Source organism: Erythrolamprus reginae, chromosome 7, assembly GCF_031021105.1.
Source record: "Erythrolamprus reginae isolate rEryReg1 chromosome 7, rEryReg1.hap1, whole genome shotgun sequence".
Classification (NCBI taxonomy): Eukaryota; Metazoa; Chordata; class Lepidosauria; order Squamata; family Dipsadidae; genus Erythrolamprus; species Erythrolamprus reginae.
The window spans coordinates 80,762,384-80,778,987 of NC_091956.1; the positions used below are offsets into that span (position 1 = coordinate 80,762,384).

General features: G+C 39.8%; 2 protein-coding genes across 4 annotated transcripts in view; one reads left to right on the forward strand and one right to left on the reverse strand.

The window, feature by feature from the left end:
* RAP1GDS1 (Rap1 GTPase-GDP dissociation stimulator 1) overlaps positions 1-7,239 on the reverse strand; it is a 125,049-nt gene extending 117,810 nt beyond the window's left edge. The window contains exon 1 of one of the 3 annotated variants that reach the window (XM_070757985.1): positions 6,880-7,239. The gene's annotated coding sequence lies outside the window, so the exon portion shown is untranslated. The remainder of the gene's footprint in view (positions 1-6,879) is intronic. The other 2 variants (XM_070757983.1, XM_070757986.1) reach the window with 2 other exon arrangements.
* Positions 7,240-7,362: 123 nt separating this feature from the next.
* STPG2 (sperm tail PG-rich repeat containing 2) overlaps positions 7,363-16,604 on the forward strand; it is a 198,314-nt gene continuing 189,072 nt past the window's right edge. Inside the window, exons 1-3 of the mRNA XM_070757988.1 lie at positions 7,363-7,507; positions 10,802-10,911; positions 14,394-14,549. Coding sequence (XP_070614089.1) covers positions 7,402-7,507; positions 10,802-10,911; positions 14,394-14,549 — 372 coding nt within the window. The 5' untranslated portion in view covers positions 7,363-7,401. The remainder of the gene's footprint in view (positions 7,508-10,801; positions 10,912-14,393; positions 14,550-16,604) is intronic.

Here is a 16,604-nt window from a genome sequence, read left to right on the forward strand (position 1 = left end):
GCAATCCTTTAGAAATGTAATAAAGGAGTAGAGGGAACCCAGTTTCCTAATTAAGACCATTTCAAGGAACAATATCTCATCAAGAAGCTCAGGAAACCTAATTAAGGTTATGAACTGCCACATGAATACAAAAGACACTCCTTTTTTTGGTTTTTCAAATCACATGTGGATGTTATGACTTCGGGGTTTTTGTCTGCCTGCATTTAGATAACTCTGAGCAATGGATGAGTCATTTCTTTTCATGTGAGAATTAAGGCTATTGTGTTCCATAATCGGTTCTCAAAGATGAAGACTTCCTGGCTTTCTTGAAAGTTGTGTATCTGTGGGATGTAGCCTCTCCAGGCGAACTTTCCAAATCAAGAGCATTTCTTTCAGGGCTTGCAACAGAACATTTTAATACTCCACTTAGGGGGGGAAAAAGGAGAGAGAAGAGTAGATGTTTTTACAGCTTTGTTGGAGCTAGAAATCCAGCTGCTCCCAGTACTAGATGTACCAACCAAGGCAACATGCAAACCACCACAGAGTGGGCCTTCTCCGGGTCCCGTCAATGTCGTTTGGCGGGGCCCAGGGGAAAAGCCTTCTCTGTGGTGGCCCCGGCCCTCTGGAACCAACTCCCCCCGGAGGTTAGAATTGCCCCCACCCTCCTTGCCTTTCGTAAGCTCCTTAAAACCCACCTCTGCCGTCAGGCATGGGGGAACTGAGATATTCTTTCCCCCTAGGCCTTTACAATTTATGCATGTTGTGTTTGTTTGTAGGGATGTTTGGTTTTTACAATAAGGGTTTTTAGTTGTTTTAGTATTGGATTTATGTTGTGTTTGGGCCTGGGCCAGCCGTTGCCCCCACAGATGGGGGAGACGCGGCACACAGTGACTGTGAAAGCCTGGCTGACAGCCAGGAAGATATAGCAGACAGTCAGGAAGATGTGGCAGAGAGCCAGGAGGATTCAGCAGACAGCTCAGGGGAGGTGGCTGGCAGTTCTTCGGACAGTTTGTCCTCTCTCAGCTCGTCTGCAGGGCAATACATTAATTCACGCAACCGTAGGGCCTTACAAAGAAGGGATCGCTTTAAGAAGTATGATAAGGCATGATAGGCGCACCTGGGCTGGGTGTGGTTCCCTTAATGAGGGCTAACGGCATAAAAAGGGAACAGGGGCCAAGGCAAACTGTGGCTGTTTATCTGGGTGGTTTGTGTGGCGTCGTTGTTCCTGCTTTGAAGTTTCTGCTCTTGGATTTCAACTCAGCATTGTGGGAGTTGAAAATTCTGGGACAAGCTGCTGCTTTTGTGCCGTGACAATTCAGAGACCTCTTGGAACATTTATGCTATGTGACTTTTGTATTTGTTTGCTTTTTCATGAACTTTGTAGCTGGCTGACTTTTCAACTCAACCTGTGTTTTACTCCTGAAAATAAGGACCGTTTTCTTTAGACTTTTTCTTTTCTGTTTAATACAAGTTTGCTGACTAACTATGCACGTGTGTGTCTGACCGTCTTTCCTGGACCGTTAATCGTTGCTTGAGGCCAGTCAGGCAGAACAATTTATATGATGTTTTTTATTACTGTTGTTAGCCGCCCCGAGTCTACGGAGAGGGGCGGCATACAAATCCAATTAATAATAATAATAATAATAATAATAATAATAATAATAACAACAACAACAACAACAACAACATCCTAGAATTGTGGGATGTCAAACTCACAGCCTGTGGGACAGATACATTATGCACTGGCCACACCCATGCCCGGTTTAGGGAAGAGGGAAAAACTTGCAATATGTTTTGGTCGCCACGATGCAAAAAAGGATGCTGAGACTCTAGAAAGAGTACAGAGAAGAGCAACAAAGATGATTAGGGGACTGGGGGCTAAAATATATAAGGGATGGTTGCAGGAACTCTGCGCACTGCCAATCCTGGTTGCTAAGGATGCTAACAACGAGAAACCGGAAATGTCTTTTTCCAAACTTTTTTTGTTGGGCAATTGTTTTTGCCTCTGGAGCTTCAGGAAAGCTTCCCTGAATGGTCTGGAGGATGTAAGGTCTTTTTCAAGGTGGAATATCAGCTGGTCAGCATGCATGCACGCTGGAGCTGAAACCTGGCAAAGTGTTGTGTGACCTCCGATGTGAATAGAATAGAATAGAATTTTATTGGCCAAGTGTGATTGGACACACAAGGAATTTGTCTTGGTGCATATGCTCTCAGCGTACATAAAAGAAAAAGATGTATTTGTCAAGAATCATGTGGTACAACACTTAATGATTGTCATAGGGGTCAAATAAGCAATGAAGAAACAATCAATATTAATAAAAATCTTAGGATATAAGCAACAAGTTACAGTCATACAGTCCTAAGTGAGAGGAAATGGGTGATAGGAATGATGAGAGAAGCTAGTAGAAATAGAAGTGCAGATTTAGCAAAAAGTCTGGCAGTGTTGAGGGAATTATTTGTTTAGCAGAGTGATGGCGTTCGGGAAAAAACTGTTCTTGTGTCTAGCTGTCTTGGTGTGCAGTGCTCTGTACCGACGTTTTTGAGGTTAGGAGTTGAAACAATTTGTGTCCAGGATGCGACGGGTCAGTAAATATTTTCCCCACCGTCTTTTTGACTCGTGCAGTATACAGGTCCTCAATGGAAGGCAGGTTGGCAGCAATTGTTTTGTTCTGCAGTTCTGATTCTCCTCTGAAGTCTGTGTCGGTCCTGCTGGGTTACAGCACCAAACCAGACAGTTATAGAGGTGCAGGTGACAGACTCAATGATTCCTCTGTAGAACTGAATCAGCAGCTCCTTGGGCAGTTTGAGCTTCCTGAGCTGGCGCAGAAAGAACATTCTTTGTTGTGCTTTTTTGATGATGTTTTTGGTGTTAGGTGACCATTTTAGGTCTTGAGATATGATAGAACCTAGAAATTTGAAGGTCTCTACTGTTGATACTGTGTTGTCTAGTATTGTAAGATGTGATAGGATGGGAGAGCTTCTCCTAAAGTCTACCACAAGTGTGTTCAGTTCTAGATAGTTCTGGTCACACCACAAGGATAGTTGTTCAATGCGTGCCATAGGTTCGCCATCATGGCTATAGACTTTCACTGAAGAGGTGGAGGTCTTCATACATTTTTACTATGTAGACTGCGTTTTAATAAAAAAAGACTGAGTCACTGGAGCCTCCTCCTCTTCACTCACAATTGTCAATATGATAATGTGACTTTTCACAAGTGCAGGCCTTCGCTTGGGAACAGGCATGTCTTTACATTTTCAAAACCTGTCACTGATTTTATAACAATTATGAATAAATGTACAAAGCTTGAAGTAAAGATAAAAAAGCATCCACCAAAAGCTCAGAATATTTGGATGGCCTAACTACATATGAAACTATTTCAGGGTTGTATATAATATACACAGATATAATTTACTAAGAACATTTCTACTTTCTTGGTGGTGTTGGAGAAGTCTGGGAAGACCAGGAGGCCAGAGGTCGACTCCCAGTTTCTTCTTGATCTTTGAACCTTCTCGTCATCATGTCCATTTCAGCGCATTCTATAATTTTCTTAATTAAATCTTCTTCTTGTGGAATTTCTCCCCTTTCCACCTTTGAGCAAAGATTATTCTAGTCACCGTTAGAATATGTATTATGAAATATCTAATTTGTTTTGTGTAGTTTTTGGAAAATATGCCTAATAAAAAGAATTCTGGGGCCTTTTTTATTCCACATTTTGGGATTTTGTTTAGTAATTTCTCAATGATATTCCAATATATTTTGGCTTTAGGACATGTCCGCCACTGGTGATAGTATGAGCCAATTTTCTCTCTGCATTTCCAGCATTTTGGTTGAATAGTTGGGTACATTTTTGCTAATCCATTGGGTGGTAAATGCCATTGGTAAAACATTTTTACTGGATTTTCTTTAAAAGTTGCTGATTTAATTATCCTCCAATTGTAAGACCAAAGCTTCTCCCATCTTTCTACACCAACTAATCAAACTATCTTTAACGATGTCCCCTTGCATTTGATATTTTATCATACATTTGTAAATTTTACCAATTAACTTTTCCTGACCCTTCATAATTATCTTATCTAAGTCACTATTGCCTTTTTTGAAAGCCAAGGTTTTAAAGACTTTCAGAATTTCACCAAGGTGGGAGATCTCAGGGAATGGGGGGGTGGGGGTTTATCATTCCAGAAGAAAGACTCCTTAAAACATTCTTCATCTTCAGTTTGTACATTAACAACTCCGAGGTGAAAACTATAATAGAAAACAGTTACCAGTATTTATCAACCATAGTAAAATAAACATGATTTTGTGTAACATCTGAGTCATCTAGATTTCACATATAGCATTGTATTTAAATCATAATGTAACTCTGTAGCTGATTGTTTGAGTCGTTTGAAATTTCATGGGATAGGTTGATGGTTTTCATAGAGGTCATGAATTCCTCACCTTTCCCAGAACAACCTTTCTGCCTAGGAAGGGAGATTAAAAACCCCAAATAGCCAGTAAAACTCCAAAATCATCCCAGCAATAAGGTCCGGGTATTAAGGAAGAGATACTGCGATGTAACAGTGTACCTGCAATAACATTTTGAGCCTCAAGCTTTGTTGGAAAGAGCAGCAAAGCACAGAAATAAAGAGACCTAAAAATAATGGGCAATGGTAACAGAGCTATTATAGATCTTTCAGTTGGAACATCTAAAGCAGCCATTATTGGACAGCCTCTATATATTTTTGACCGTAACAAGAAATTCTTCCTTTTTAAAATTTCCTGCCTTTAATTATTCAGTGCTCTCCCTTGGGGTCTATGGTACTATGAATAGGACAATTACAACTGAACATGCTGGTCACTGATTTCAAGACAAAGCCACAAATTATAAACCACAACAATTTGTTTGCAATAGATTTATTATAAAGTGTAAGCCCAAACGCCAAAATACATTATGACTTAAATACAATACTACTGTACTGTATATGTGAAATGTAGATGACACAGTGTTCCCTCTAATTTTTTGGGGGGGTGGGCGGAAAAGTATAGTGTCTGAGCGGCAGTCCCTTCGGGACTGGGCGGCACAGAAATAATAAACAAACAAACAAACAAACAAACAAATAAAAAACCCACCCTGTTTTGCCTCAGAGAATTTCAAAATAAAATAGTGTACTGTGTGTCTATAACAGTGAGCTCATAATAGGGCAACTCTATCAATATCAAAATGCCACTTAAATAGTTGAGCTAGTTTCAAACTAGATTTTGATTTTCTTTCTTCCTTACTCCCATTCTTTTTCTTTCTCTTTTCCTTCCTCTCTTTTTTCTACCTGTTTCTCTCTTTTCCTCTCTTCCTCTCTCTCTCCTTTCCTCTCACTCTTTCCCTCTCGGCTTCTGGGCAGGTTTGGAAAACTCTGAGTTGATGATGATTTTTAAGTGAGCGATTGCTCACTGCTCAGCTTAGAGGGAACTATGGACTCAGATGTTATGCAAAATCATGTTTATTTTACTATGGTTGATAAATACTGGTAACTGTTTTTTATTATAGTAAACCAAATGGCATAATAAACGATAGCTAATTTCACAGAACACTCTAAGTTAAAATCAAATAAACCAGATATTACCACTGTGATTGCATGAAACACTTATGCCATGGTATGGTTTGATTTTGGCTTAGTGTCTCATGTGATTCAGCCACCGTGGCTAATAGACCATGGTTTAGGCAGGAGAAGTGGCAGTCAATTTGCTATTGTACTTCTAGAATTTACTATTTTTGGCTCTTTATAATTTGTAAAATCCTTCAGCAGTCTGCTTAGAATTTGAAAGCAATGGCTGATTCCATGGCGACGTTCCCCATTTTATTAAAATAGCTTAATATGTTTTCTGTTTCCCTTGTAGAGGAGAAATGGACACCAGTGGGTTAGCCAGCTGGATCATAATGACTTTTGAAGCAGTTCACGATGACAAATGTTGAATGTCTTGTTAGGCAAGCATAAAATAAACCACGTTGTAAAATAGATGATTTATAATTATGAATGCAAGCACAGAGGTAATTATGGTAAGCCAAGGTGTCTTTGGGGAAATTTACTGGTTTTATTAGCACAAATTTAGGAAAGATTAGTTGATAACCAAATTCACAGAATGAATTCAAGTCATAGAACTAAAACAACAAAAACAACCCCAAATCTTAATTAAAAGCAGGCTCAGACTTCATTTAATTCATATTTGTGTCCATTCTTGTCACACTATGTAATGATTTATAGCACCTCTTCCTTTATCATTACACTATGTATTTAAAATATTTTAAATTATGGCTTCAGATATTAAACTACATCATAGGCACCCTAGTATTACTGCAAAGAAACAGGGAAGAATTAATTGCTGTATGTATTGATTGAAAACAATAGGGAATACCACCCACCATTGTGTTCATAATATTAAATGAAGTAATTTTTCCCCACTATATTAAAAAGTGACATAGATGGTGGATTTTTTTTTAATAGTGACCCCAAAGGCAACTGGCTGGCAGTCTTCCTACTGCTTTTATGAAGGCTAATCTTATTTTGAAGATTGCTATTTAATTACCAGTAAGAGAATCAGCATGACATTGTGGTTAGAATGTCTGTGGGAGACCTGTTTTGAAAACTCTGCTTGACCATTAAACTCACTGGTTCAATACCGATCCTTTCCCCAGGGGGACAATAAAATAAGTGAGAAGGAGAAAGTGAAGTACGATATGCATATAAATTAGTTTCCTGGTAGAATACAGGAAACTAAATAAAAGATAGCTAATACATTTTCCTTTTGGTTAGAATAGCACATTTTTCATTTACAAAGACAAACACAAATCAAGTCATGTAATGTTCTGGACACTTTTCTTGAGAGTCAATGGAAGGGAAAGATATACTAAAGCAGTGTTTCCCAACCTTGGCAGCTTGAAGATATTTGGACTTCAACTCCCAGAATTCCCCAGCCAGCAATTGCAACCCTCCAGGACACTGCAACCCTCATAAAAATACAACCAGGGTGCCAAACGTCGGAATGTAAAACACGTGACCATCGGGTCTGCAGCCACCGTCATAAGTGTGGAAAAACAGTCACCGGTCGCTTTGTTTCCGCGCCGTTGTAAGTCGAGGACTAACCCGCATTGGGCAGCCCTCTTCAACCTTGTTAGTAAGGCGGGGACGCTTCCAGCAGCAGCCACGAGCTACTGCGACATGAGAGGCCGCGGCCTATCGCCGTCGACTCATCTCCCCCGTCAAAAATGAGGCGCGCCGCTTCGCGCTAAGGCAACTCGGTGGGCCTTTCCGAACGAGAGAGCCGTGACTGGAAACTAACCGTCTCGAGGGAGGCGGGGGGCGGGGCACGTTTTCGGCCCGTCCCGTCGGCGCGTGAGGGCGCGCGGTAGCCATGGCGACGCCCGCGCCTGCCACCCACGAGCCGGCGGCATGTACGACCGGACTCCCCGCTCGTTCCCTCTGGCGGTGGGCTGCACGAGCCCCCAACTGGGCCCCGGCTGCTATGACCTGCCGTCGCAGAACAGGCAGATCCGAGGTGAGCGGCGGGAAGGCGGAAAGGGAGCCCTCGCCTTCGCTTCCCGCCCGAAACGTTTATCTTAATCCCCCCCCCCCACGCATTTCTATGCCCATTACATGCCGATTATGGAGTGGCCGGGAACTGGTCATCCACTAAAACAGTGTCCTCCCACCTTAGCGGCTTTAAGACCTGTGGACTTCAACTCCCAGAGTTCCTCAGCCAGCAAAGCTAAGGTGGGAGACCCCTGTTTTTGTTTTGCTGGCTGAGGGACTCTGGGAGTTGAAGTCCGTAAAGTCGCTAAGGTTGGAGACCCCTGCACTAAAAATGTACCAACAGCTTAACTGTCACACTGTGCGAACAAAAGGAGCTCCTGGGAGTTGTAATTCCACTCTATCTGGAGCTCTGGGCTGGAGAGTACTTTCCACTCTATCTGCCCTGAATATAGAACAGAATTTAGAAACTTGGCAGCTTTCCTAAGGCTGCATTACTATTACTATTAGTCTTCTCATCGTTCCTATCACCCATCTCCCCCCACTTATGATTGTAACTTGTTGCATATATCCTTATGATTTCTATTGATATTGATTGTTTCCTGATTGCTTATTTGTACTCTGTGACAATCATTAAGTGAGAGGAGGGGCATACAAATCCTATCTATCTATCTATCTATCTATCTATCTATCTATCTATCTATCTATCTATCTATCTATCTATCTATCTATCTATCTATCTATCTATCTATCTATCTCTATCATTTAACTATCATCTATCTATCATCTATCTATATCTATCTATAATCTAACTATCTATCTGTCTGTCTGTCTGTCTATCTATCTATCTCTATCTATCTATATCTATCTATCTATCTATCTATCTATCTATCTATCATCTAACTATCATCTATCTTTCTATCCATCCATCCATCCATCCATCCATCCATCCATCTATCTATCTATCTATCTATCTATATCTATCATCTAACTGTCTGTCTGTCTGTCTGTCTGTCCATCCATCTATCTATCATCTATATCTATCATCTATCTATCATCTATCTATATCTATCTATCATCTATCTATATCTATCTATCTATCTATCTATCTATCTATCTATCTATCTATCTATCTATCTATCTATCATCTATCTATATCTATCTATATCTATCATCTAACTGTCTGTCTGTCTGTCTGTCTGTCTGTCCATCTATCTATCATCTATATCATCTATATCTATCTATCTATCTATCTATCTATCTATCTATCTATCTATCTATCTATCTATCTATCAATCATCTATCTATCTATCTATCTATCTATCTATCTATCTATCTATCTACACACACATATATACATACACACACACGCACATATAGTGTAACTCTTAATTCTTGACAAGAGTATTTTTTTCTTTTGTGTACACTGAGAGCATATGCAGCAAAGACAAAATCCTTGTGTGTCCCGTCACACTTGGCCAATCAAGAATTCTATTCTATTCTATCCCATTCTATCCCATTCTATCCCATCCCATTCTATTCTATTCTATCCCATGCGATGCCATGCCATGCTATCCCATCCCGTCCCATCCTGTTCTGTTCTATCTTTTTTGCCTTTTTTGTAAATGGGGACCATGTCTGCTTGTTTCCAATAATCCAGTAGTTCTCCTGATTTTTGAAAGATGTGGTACAAAGGTTCAGCGATGATATCTGCTAGTTCCTTTCGGACTCGGGGATGTAGTCCATCTGGTCCTGGTGATTTGTACTCATTGAGTTCCAACAGGTGGTCTCTCACTGTGCTTTTATTAGAGTGGAGTTTTGTTCCAGTTTTGATTTCTGCAGCTACGTTGTAGGCTTGTTGGTTTGCAGTTTCTTTGTGAGTGAAGACGGACGTGAAGAATGTGTTGAGTAGTTCTGCTTTCTCTCTGTTGTTCTTTGCCATCTTCTCTTTCTTTAATAGACCAACTGTTTATTCTTGGCATACATGGCATACATGACTAGACTTTCAATCCTGGGCCTAGAAAGCCTAGAACTAAGACGCCTTAAACAAGATCTAAGTATTGCCCACAAGATCATATGCTGCAACGTCCTGCCTGTCGGCGACTACTTCAGCTTCAACCACAACAACACAAGAGCACACAACAGATTTAAACTTAATATTAACCGCTCCGAACTTGACTGTAAAAAATATGACTTCAGTAACCGAGTTGTCGAAGCGTGGAACTCATTACCGGACTCCATAGTGTCATCCCCAAACCCCCAACACTTTACCCTTAGATTATCTACGGTTGACCTATCCAGATTCCTAAAAGGTCAGTAAGAGGCGAGTACAAGTGCACTAGAGTGCCTTCCGGCCCCTGTCCTATTGCTCTCCTATATCTCCTATACCTTTCTTCTACTCCTATATCTCTTATTCTACTCTTTCATTGATATGTTCTATTACTATATCTTCTTTTCTATTCTTTCTTAGATATATTTTACTATGAGTATCTCCTCTATAACCTTCATCATGTATTTTACTGTGTGTATATAGATATACAGTGATCCCTCGATCTTCGCGATCTCGATCTTCGCAAAACGCTATATCGCGATTTTTCCCACCCAATGACGTCACTCTCTTCCTTTCTCATCTTTCTTTCTCTCTTTCTCTATCTTGCTTCTTCCTCTCTCACACTCTCTTCCTCCCTCTCTCATCTCTTTCTTTCCTTCTCTCTCTTTCTCTATCTCTCCCCCTCTTGCTCTCAAGCGGCGGGCGGCGGGCGGCGGGCGGGCGGGCGAGCGGAGGGCGGGCAGCAGTGAAGAGCCGAAGATCGGGGTTTCCCCTTTGCGTGGGCGGCGGGGAAACCCCGATCTTCGGCTCCTTGCTGCTGCGGCGCTGCCGAGCAGATCAGCTGCTGGGCGGCCGAAGAAACCTTCCCTGGGTCTTCCCCACCGCCCACGCAAACTCCACCATCTGCGCATGCGCGGCCATGGAAAAAGGGTGCGCATGCGCAGATGGTGTTTTTACTTCCGCACCACTATATCGCAAAAAATCAAGTATCGCGAGGGGTCTTGGAACGTAACCCTCGCGATACTCGAGGGATCACTGTATACCCACTAAAACCCTCATTGTGTATTGGACAAAAATAATAATAAAAAAAAATGACCCAACATTCTTCACTCATCCCTCCCAGGATCATCCCTTGCCACAATGAGGCAGCATAGCAGAACCTGGAGTGGGCGAGGGAGGGGTGGGAAAAGGTGTCTTTCATGTTAATATTATTCAGAGCTGCATAAAAAATAGGAAAAAATTCTTTAAAATGCATATATGACTTGTTTTCAGGTGGCTATGCTCCATTTCTTTCTCTGGCAAGTCGTGGGCTTGAAGTTATTACTCAAAATGAAGAAGATGATGTTCCGGGCCCAGGAACCTATGAGATTCATAAAATACAGGTAGAGCCATATCAATGATATAAAAGATATAAAGGTACCAAAGAATAGTAAATTGATTTATGATGTAGATGAAAATTTATATTTCTTCAACAATATTTTTTATGCGGCTTTTCTATTTTTGTTCTAAACTAGTGATTTATTTTAATGGCAGATCTAAACACAAACGATTAGTTGAGTTTTAAAATTATTTTATTTCCTACTTTTAATTTTTCACTTCTTTCTAAAACGATTGCAAAATCATTCTAAAGTTTTTTCCTCTAGTACTAAGTGACTGGACTTGATACAATGGTGAGTACAGGAACTTTAGAGGAATTTTTAAATTAGTACATCTATTACAAGCTGAATCATCTTTTTATATTTTTGAATTGCACTAACCCGTGGCTATAAAACCCATGCTGAAAATAATTTGAATGTTTTGTTTTAGTTACTAATCTTAAACTTTTCACTTAACAACAGTTCAATCAATTGGCAACATATTACATTCAGTCTTATCATTTATTTATATAAACAGAATATTATTATTTTACATTCACAAGATAATAAGGGGAAGATGGGAGATGTTTGTTTCATTTTTCATTTTCATTTTTAAAAGCTTCATTGCTAAGCATTATTTAGCATTTATGAAGCATGTATCAGCATAATTTTTAAAATATTCTATGAGCAAGCAATAGCACAAGAGCATTCATTTTAAACCAAAGCAGGGAAAACTTAGATTCTAGTCCTGTCTCAGAATTTTTTTTTCTCACTGGGTATTGAACATGCTGGTGTAATGTTGTTAGTATGACTTTTTAACAGCCTGCACTAAATGCCTATAGTTTGTATACTAAAATAGCAACATAAAAATAGCTGGAGTATAAAAACTTAGGAACTCTTTATTTTAAACATCTCTGTACTCTTTATTATAAGATTATCATTAGCATGAAACTACAGGTAGATAATAGAAATTCAATTAGACAATACTAAATACAAATAATGCATATAAGTAGCAGAATTACTAAGTGATAATTAGAATTGTTATGGGCACAATGGCTGATGATTAAAGAGAGGTTAAGTTTGAGACTCAAGCACCATGTGACTAGGTGAGCTCCCATTATTTGCTCCTAGCTCCTGTCCACTTTGCAGTTCAAAAGCATGCAAATATGAATAGATGAATAGATACCATTTTGGTGGAAAGCATTCTGTGCCCCTGGGCATATAGTCATGCTATCCACATGACCATAGAAATGTTTGCAGATAACATTGGCTCCCTCCCTCAGCTAAGAAATGGAGATGAACCCTCTCACCATCCCAAAATCAGAAACAAACAGACAGGGTAAACTTTTGCCTTTAATTAGAATTGTAAGCTGCCTAGAGTTACTTGCTTGAATTAGGTGGCTAAAGATATTGAAGAAATAGTAATAAATAAATAAGGCTCAGTGCTCTGAACTAGCAGCAAACCAATTCACATGAACAAGGCTTCAGTGTTAAAAGCACTTGGGATTAAAAAACAACAGCTGTATCTCCTGCAAAAACATTTTTTGAATAAGCAGAATTTTTTTTATTAGCTTAAAAAAAAACTGACAAAAGGAGAATTAAATAGACTTTGTATAGAAGCTGTTCCTAAAATTTTTGAACACATTGTCCTTTATCTTCTGGTTCCTATTGAATTTTAGTTAGTGAGGGAATATCAGATGCTTAGATCATGATCAGAACATATGGTATGGCATACATGGAAGAGATATTGATTTTCTAATTGCTAGCTATTTTTGATCTTTTTAGCGCTGAGAAAAAGCTCCATTTTGAGGAGCTTTTTCTTAGCACTAAAAGATCAAAAGTCCTAGGAGTCCCCGGAGAGGGGTGGCATGAAGGCAAACAGCCCTCCCTCGGTGGGTCGACCTCTAGGGAGGCACAGAATGCCATGATTGCCACATCAGAATGAAGCAACGAAGAGAATTTTCTCTCAATGACACGACCTCGAATGTATCAAGATCTCTCCTTTTATTGTATTTCACTTTTCCTGACATTTGTCACAGAATAACCTCCTCGTGACTTCCCTATAGATAATTAACGGAAGCTCCATTCTTTGCCTTTTCCTGGATTGTGTGTTTACTGGTGATTGGCAAAGGAATGAGAGTAAGGCATATATTTCCCTATATGGAAGTTAGCTATAGGTTATCTTCATGCTGTATATCAAGTTAATTATTTTCCACGTGGTCATGGATTCTGCAGCTTGCTTACTCAGCCTGGACTTTGCTGCCTTTCCATAGAGGAAGAATAAGGTTTTATACAGCACCCATTAGGCTTAAAACATCACCCTCCAGTAATATTCCATTCCTAAATTTCAGTGCCTATAAACCTATGATTACAACAGTGGCATATCAATCAATCAATCAATCATTCAATCAATCAATCAAATAAACAAACAAACAAATAAATAAATAAATAAATTTGATTAGAAAATCAATATCTCTTTCATGTACAGTGATCCCTCGATTTTCACGATCTCGATCTTCGCGAAACGCTATATCGTGATTTTTCCACCCGATGACGTCACTCTCTTCCTTCCTTTCTCATCTTTCTTTCTCTCTCTCTTTCTCTCTCTTCCTCCCTCTATCATCTCTTTCTTTCCTTCTCTCTCTTTCTCTATCTCTCCCCCTCTTGCTGGCGGGCGGCGGGTGGCGGGCGGGCGAGCGGGGGCATCAGCGAGGAGCCGGGGTTTCCCCTTTGCGTGGGCGGCTGGGAAACCCCGATCTTCGCCTGCTCGCTGCTGCTGCGCCGAGCAGATCAGCTGCTAGGCGGCCGAAGGAACCTTCCCTGGGTCTTCCCCCTCTTGCTGGCGGGCGGGCGAGCGGCGGGCATCAGCGAGGAGCCGGGGTTTCCCCTTTGCGTGGGCAGCCGGGAAGACCCAGGGAAGGTTCCTTCGGCCGCCCAGCAGCTGATCTGCTCAGTAGCGCAGCAGCAGCGAGGAGCCGAATCGGGGTTTCCCTTTTGCGTGGGCGGCGGGGAACGCAAACTCCACCATCTACGCATGCGCGGCCATAGAAAAAAAGGGCGCGCATGCGCAGATGGTGTTTTTACTTCCGCAACCCTACATCGCGAAAAATCGATTATCGTGAGGGGTCTTGGAACGGAACCCTCACGATAATGGAGGGATCAATGTATGCCATACCATATTATCGGGAGATAATATCCCCCATTTTTAGTCAGGCATGTAGGCAAAATATTTAATAATTTTAATTTTTATGTAGATGGACCCTGTGAGATTGGTTTATGATTTATTGTATGGTGTGAATCCAATCTGTTGTATTCATTTTAAAAAAGTCATGGCAACAGTGGGCTTACATGATTTCTGGCAATGCCATCTTTTTTCTTTGATGAATTTGATTTCTGTAAGCCACATTGTAGGACCTATATTTTCATTCTTGGTAAGTTTATAGAGAGTACAGTATAACCAATGATTACTGTGGCGTTATGAATGATCCTGTTTTTTTTTCTATCTCCAGAAAACTATTAAAGGAGGCAGAAGTCCTCAAAACAAGGAAAAGCGTTTCGAATTTGCTATTACTGATACACCTGGTCCTGGAACATACTGCCAACCTCCTTCACTGAATGTAGATGATAGTAAGGCAAAAAAACAATTGAAAATGCCTTCGGCACGGGTATGGCAACATAAGAATGAATATTGCTTATTTTTTATATGAACAGTTGACACTGATAGCAACTTTTATGTAAATTATTATTATTATTATTATTATTATTATTATTATTATTATTATTATTATTTAGATTTGTATGCCGCCCCTCTCCATAGACTCGGGGTGGCTCACAGCAACGATAAAAACAATATATAGTGACAAATCTAATAGTTAAACTCTAAAATGTTTCTATGTTTCTAAAATAACAATAATACATTTTAAAAAGTCTAAAAACAAGGAACCCCAATATATTAAAAACATACATACAGTCATATCATACACAGAAAACTACATAGGCAGGGGGAGGTGTTTCAGTTCCCCCACGCTTGACGACAGAGGTGGGTTTTAAGGAGTTTACGAAAGGCAAGGAGGGTGGGGGCAGTTCTAATCTCTGGAGGGAGCTGATTCCAGAGGGTCGGAGCCGCCACAGAGAAGGCTCTTCCTCTGGGTCCCGCCAACCGACATTGTTTAGTTGATGGGACCCGGAGGAGACCAACTCTGTGGGACCTAACCGGTCGCTGGGATTCGTGCGGCAGAAGGCGGTCTCGTAGATGCCCTGGTCCGGTGCCATGAAGGGCTTTATAGGTGATGACCAAAATGTTTCCTGTAGTCAGGTACTTTTGTGAAAAATGTCCGGTAAAAGACAACACATTCTGAAAATTTCTGTTTTGTTGAAGTTGCAAATATAAGGACTTTGAATCCTGCATTATATGGAAACGTGTTATTAGTTATTCATGTATTTGTATGATTTTTGTTCATCTCTTGCATATGTATTTGAGGGCAGTGGGCTGAAAAAATTACTATTTTATTCCTGTAGTTTTTTCCCGAACGCCATCACTCTACTAAACAAATAATTCCCTCAACACTGTCAGACTTTCTACTAAATCTGCACTTCTATTCTACTAGTTTTTCTCATCATTCCTTTCACCCATTTCCTCCCATGTTGACTGCATGACTGTAACTTGTTGCTTATATCCTAAGATTTTTATTAATATTGCTTCTTCATTGCTTATTTGACCCCTATGACAATCATTAAGTGTTGTACCATATGATTCTTGACATATATATATTTTATTTTATGTACGTTGAGAGCATATGCACCAAGACAAATTCCTTGTGTGTCCAATCACACTTGGCCAATAAAAATCCTATTCTATTCTATTCTATTCTATTCTATTCTATTCTAGTGGTTACCAATATTTCTCTTCCAACTACCTGTTTTATATGGCTGTAGTATGGTTTCTCTATGATGAGATTTTTGCTCTGACAATTTTCTTAGAGCAAAATGAACTGATATCTCCTTCACTGACAATTTGCTATGCAAACACGAGCCTCTATTTCAGGGTGGTATGTATATGTCTGTCATTTTCTTCTTGAAGGGTTTTCTGAGAACCTTAGGAAATTTTTGGCAGAAAAATAATTTCTTTCCTATAAAAACTATTTCTAAAACGAAAACACTATTTATCTGCATTAGGAATGTACAAGCTGTGAATCTTGTGAAGTTAAATGTTTTTGATGTAGATAGGCCAAAGAAAGAATTGTTTCAAGAATGCTTGAAAAAAGCTGGATAAAATGTTTTTCAAGGAATTTTATTATTATTTAATAAAACAATTGAAACTCATCACCTAGAAAATTGCAAAAGCAAGGTATCTTTGTCTTGGAAATGAAATTATATTCCTTTTATATACGTATAAATAGAAATCTATTTTATGGTCACTCATTTTATCGTAAGATGGAGCTACTTACAGTTTATTAATTTTATTTATTTATTTATTAGATTTGTATGCCGCCCCTCTCCGAAGACTCGGGGCGGCTAACAATAATAAAAAAGACAATGTAAACAAATCTAATATTAAAATAATCTTAAAAAAACCCCAATTTAAAGAACCAATCATACATACAAGCATACCATGTATAAATTTTATAAGCCTAGGGGGAAGGGAATATCTCAATTCCCCCATGCCTGACGACAGAGGTGGGTTTTAAGGAGCTTGCGAAAGGCAAGGAGGGTGGGGGCAA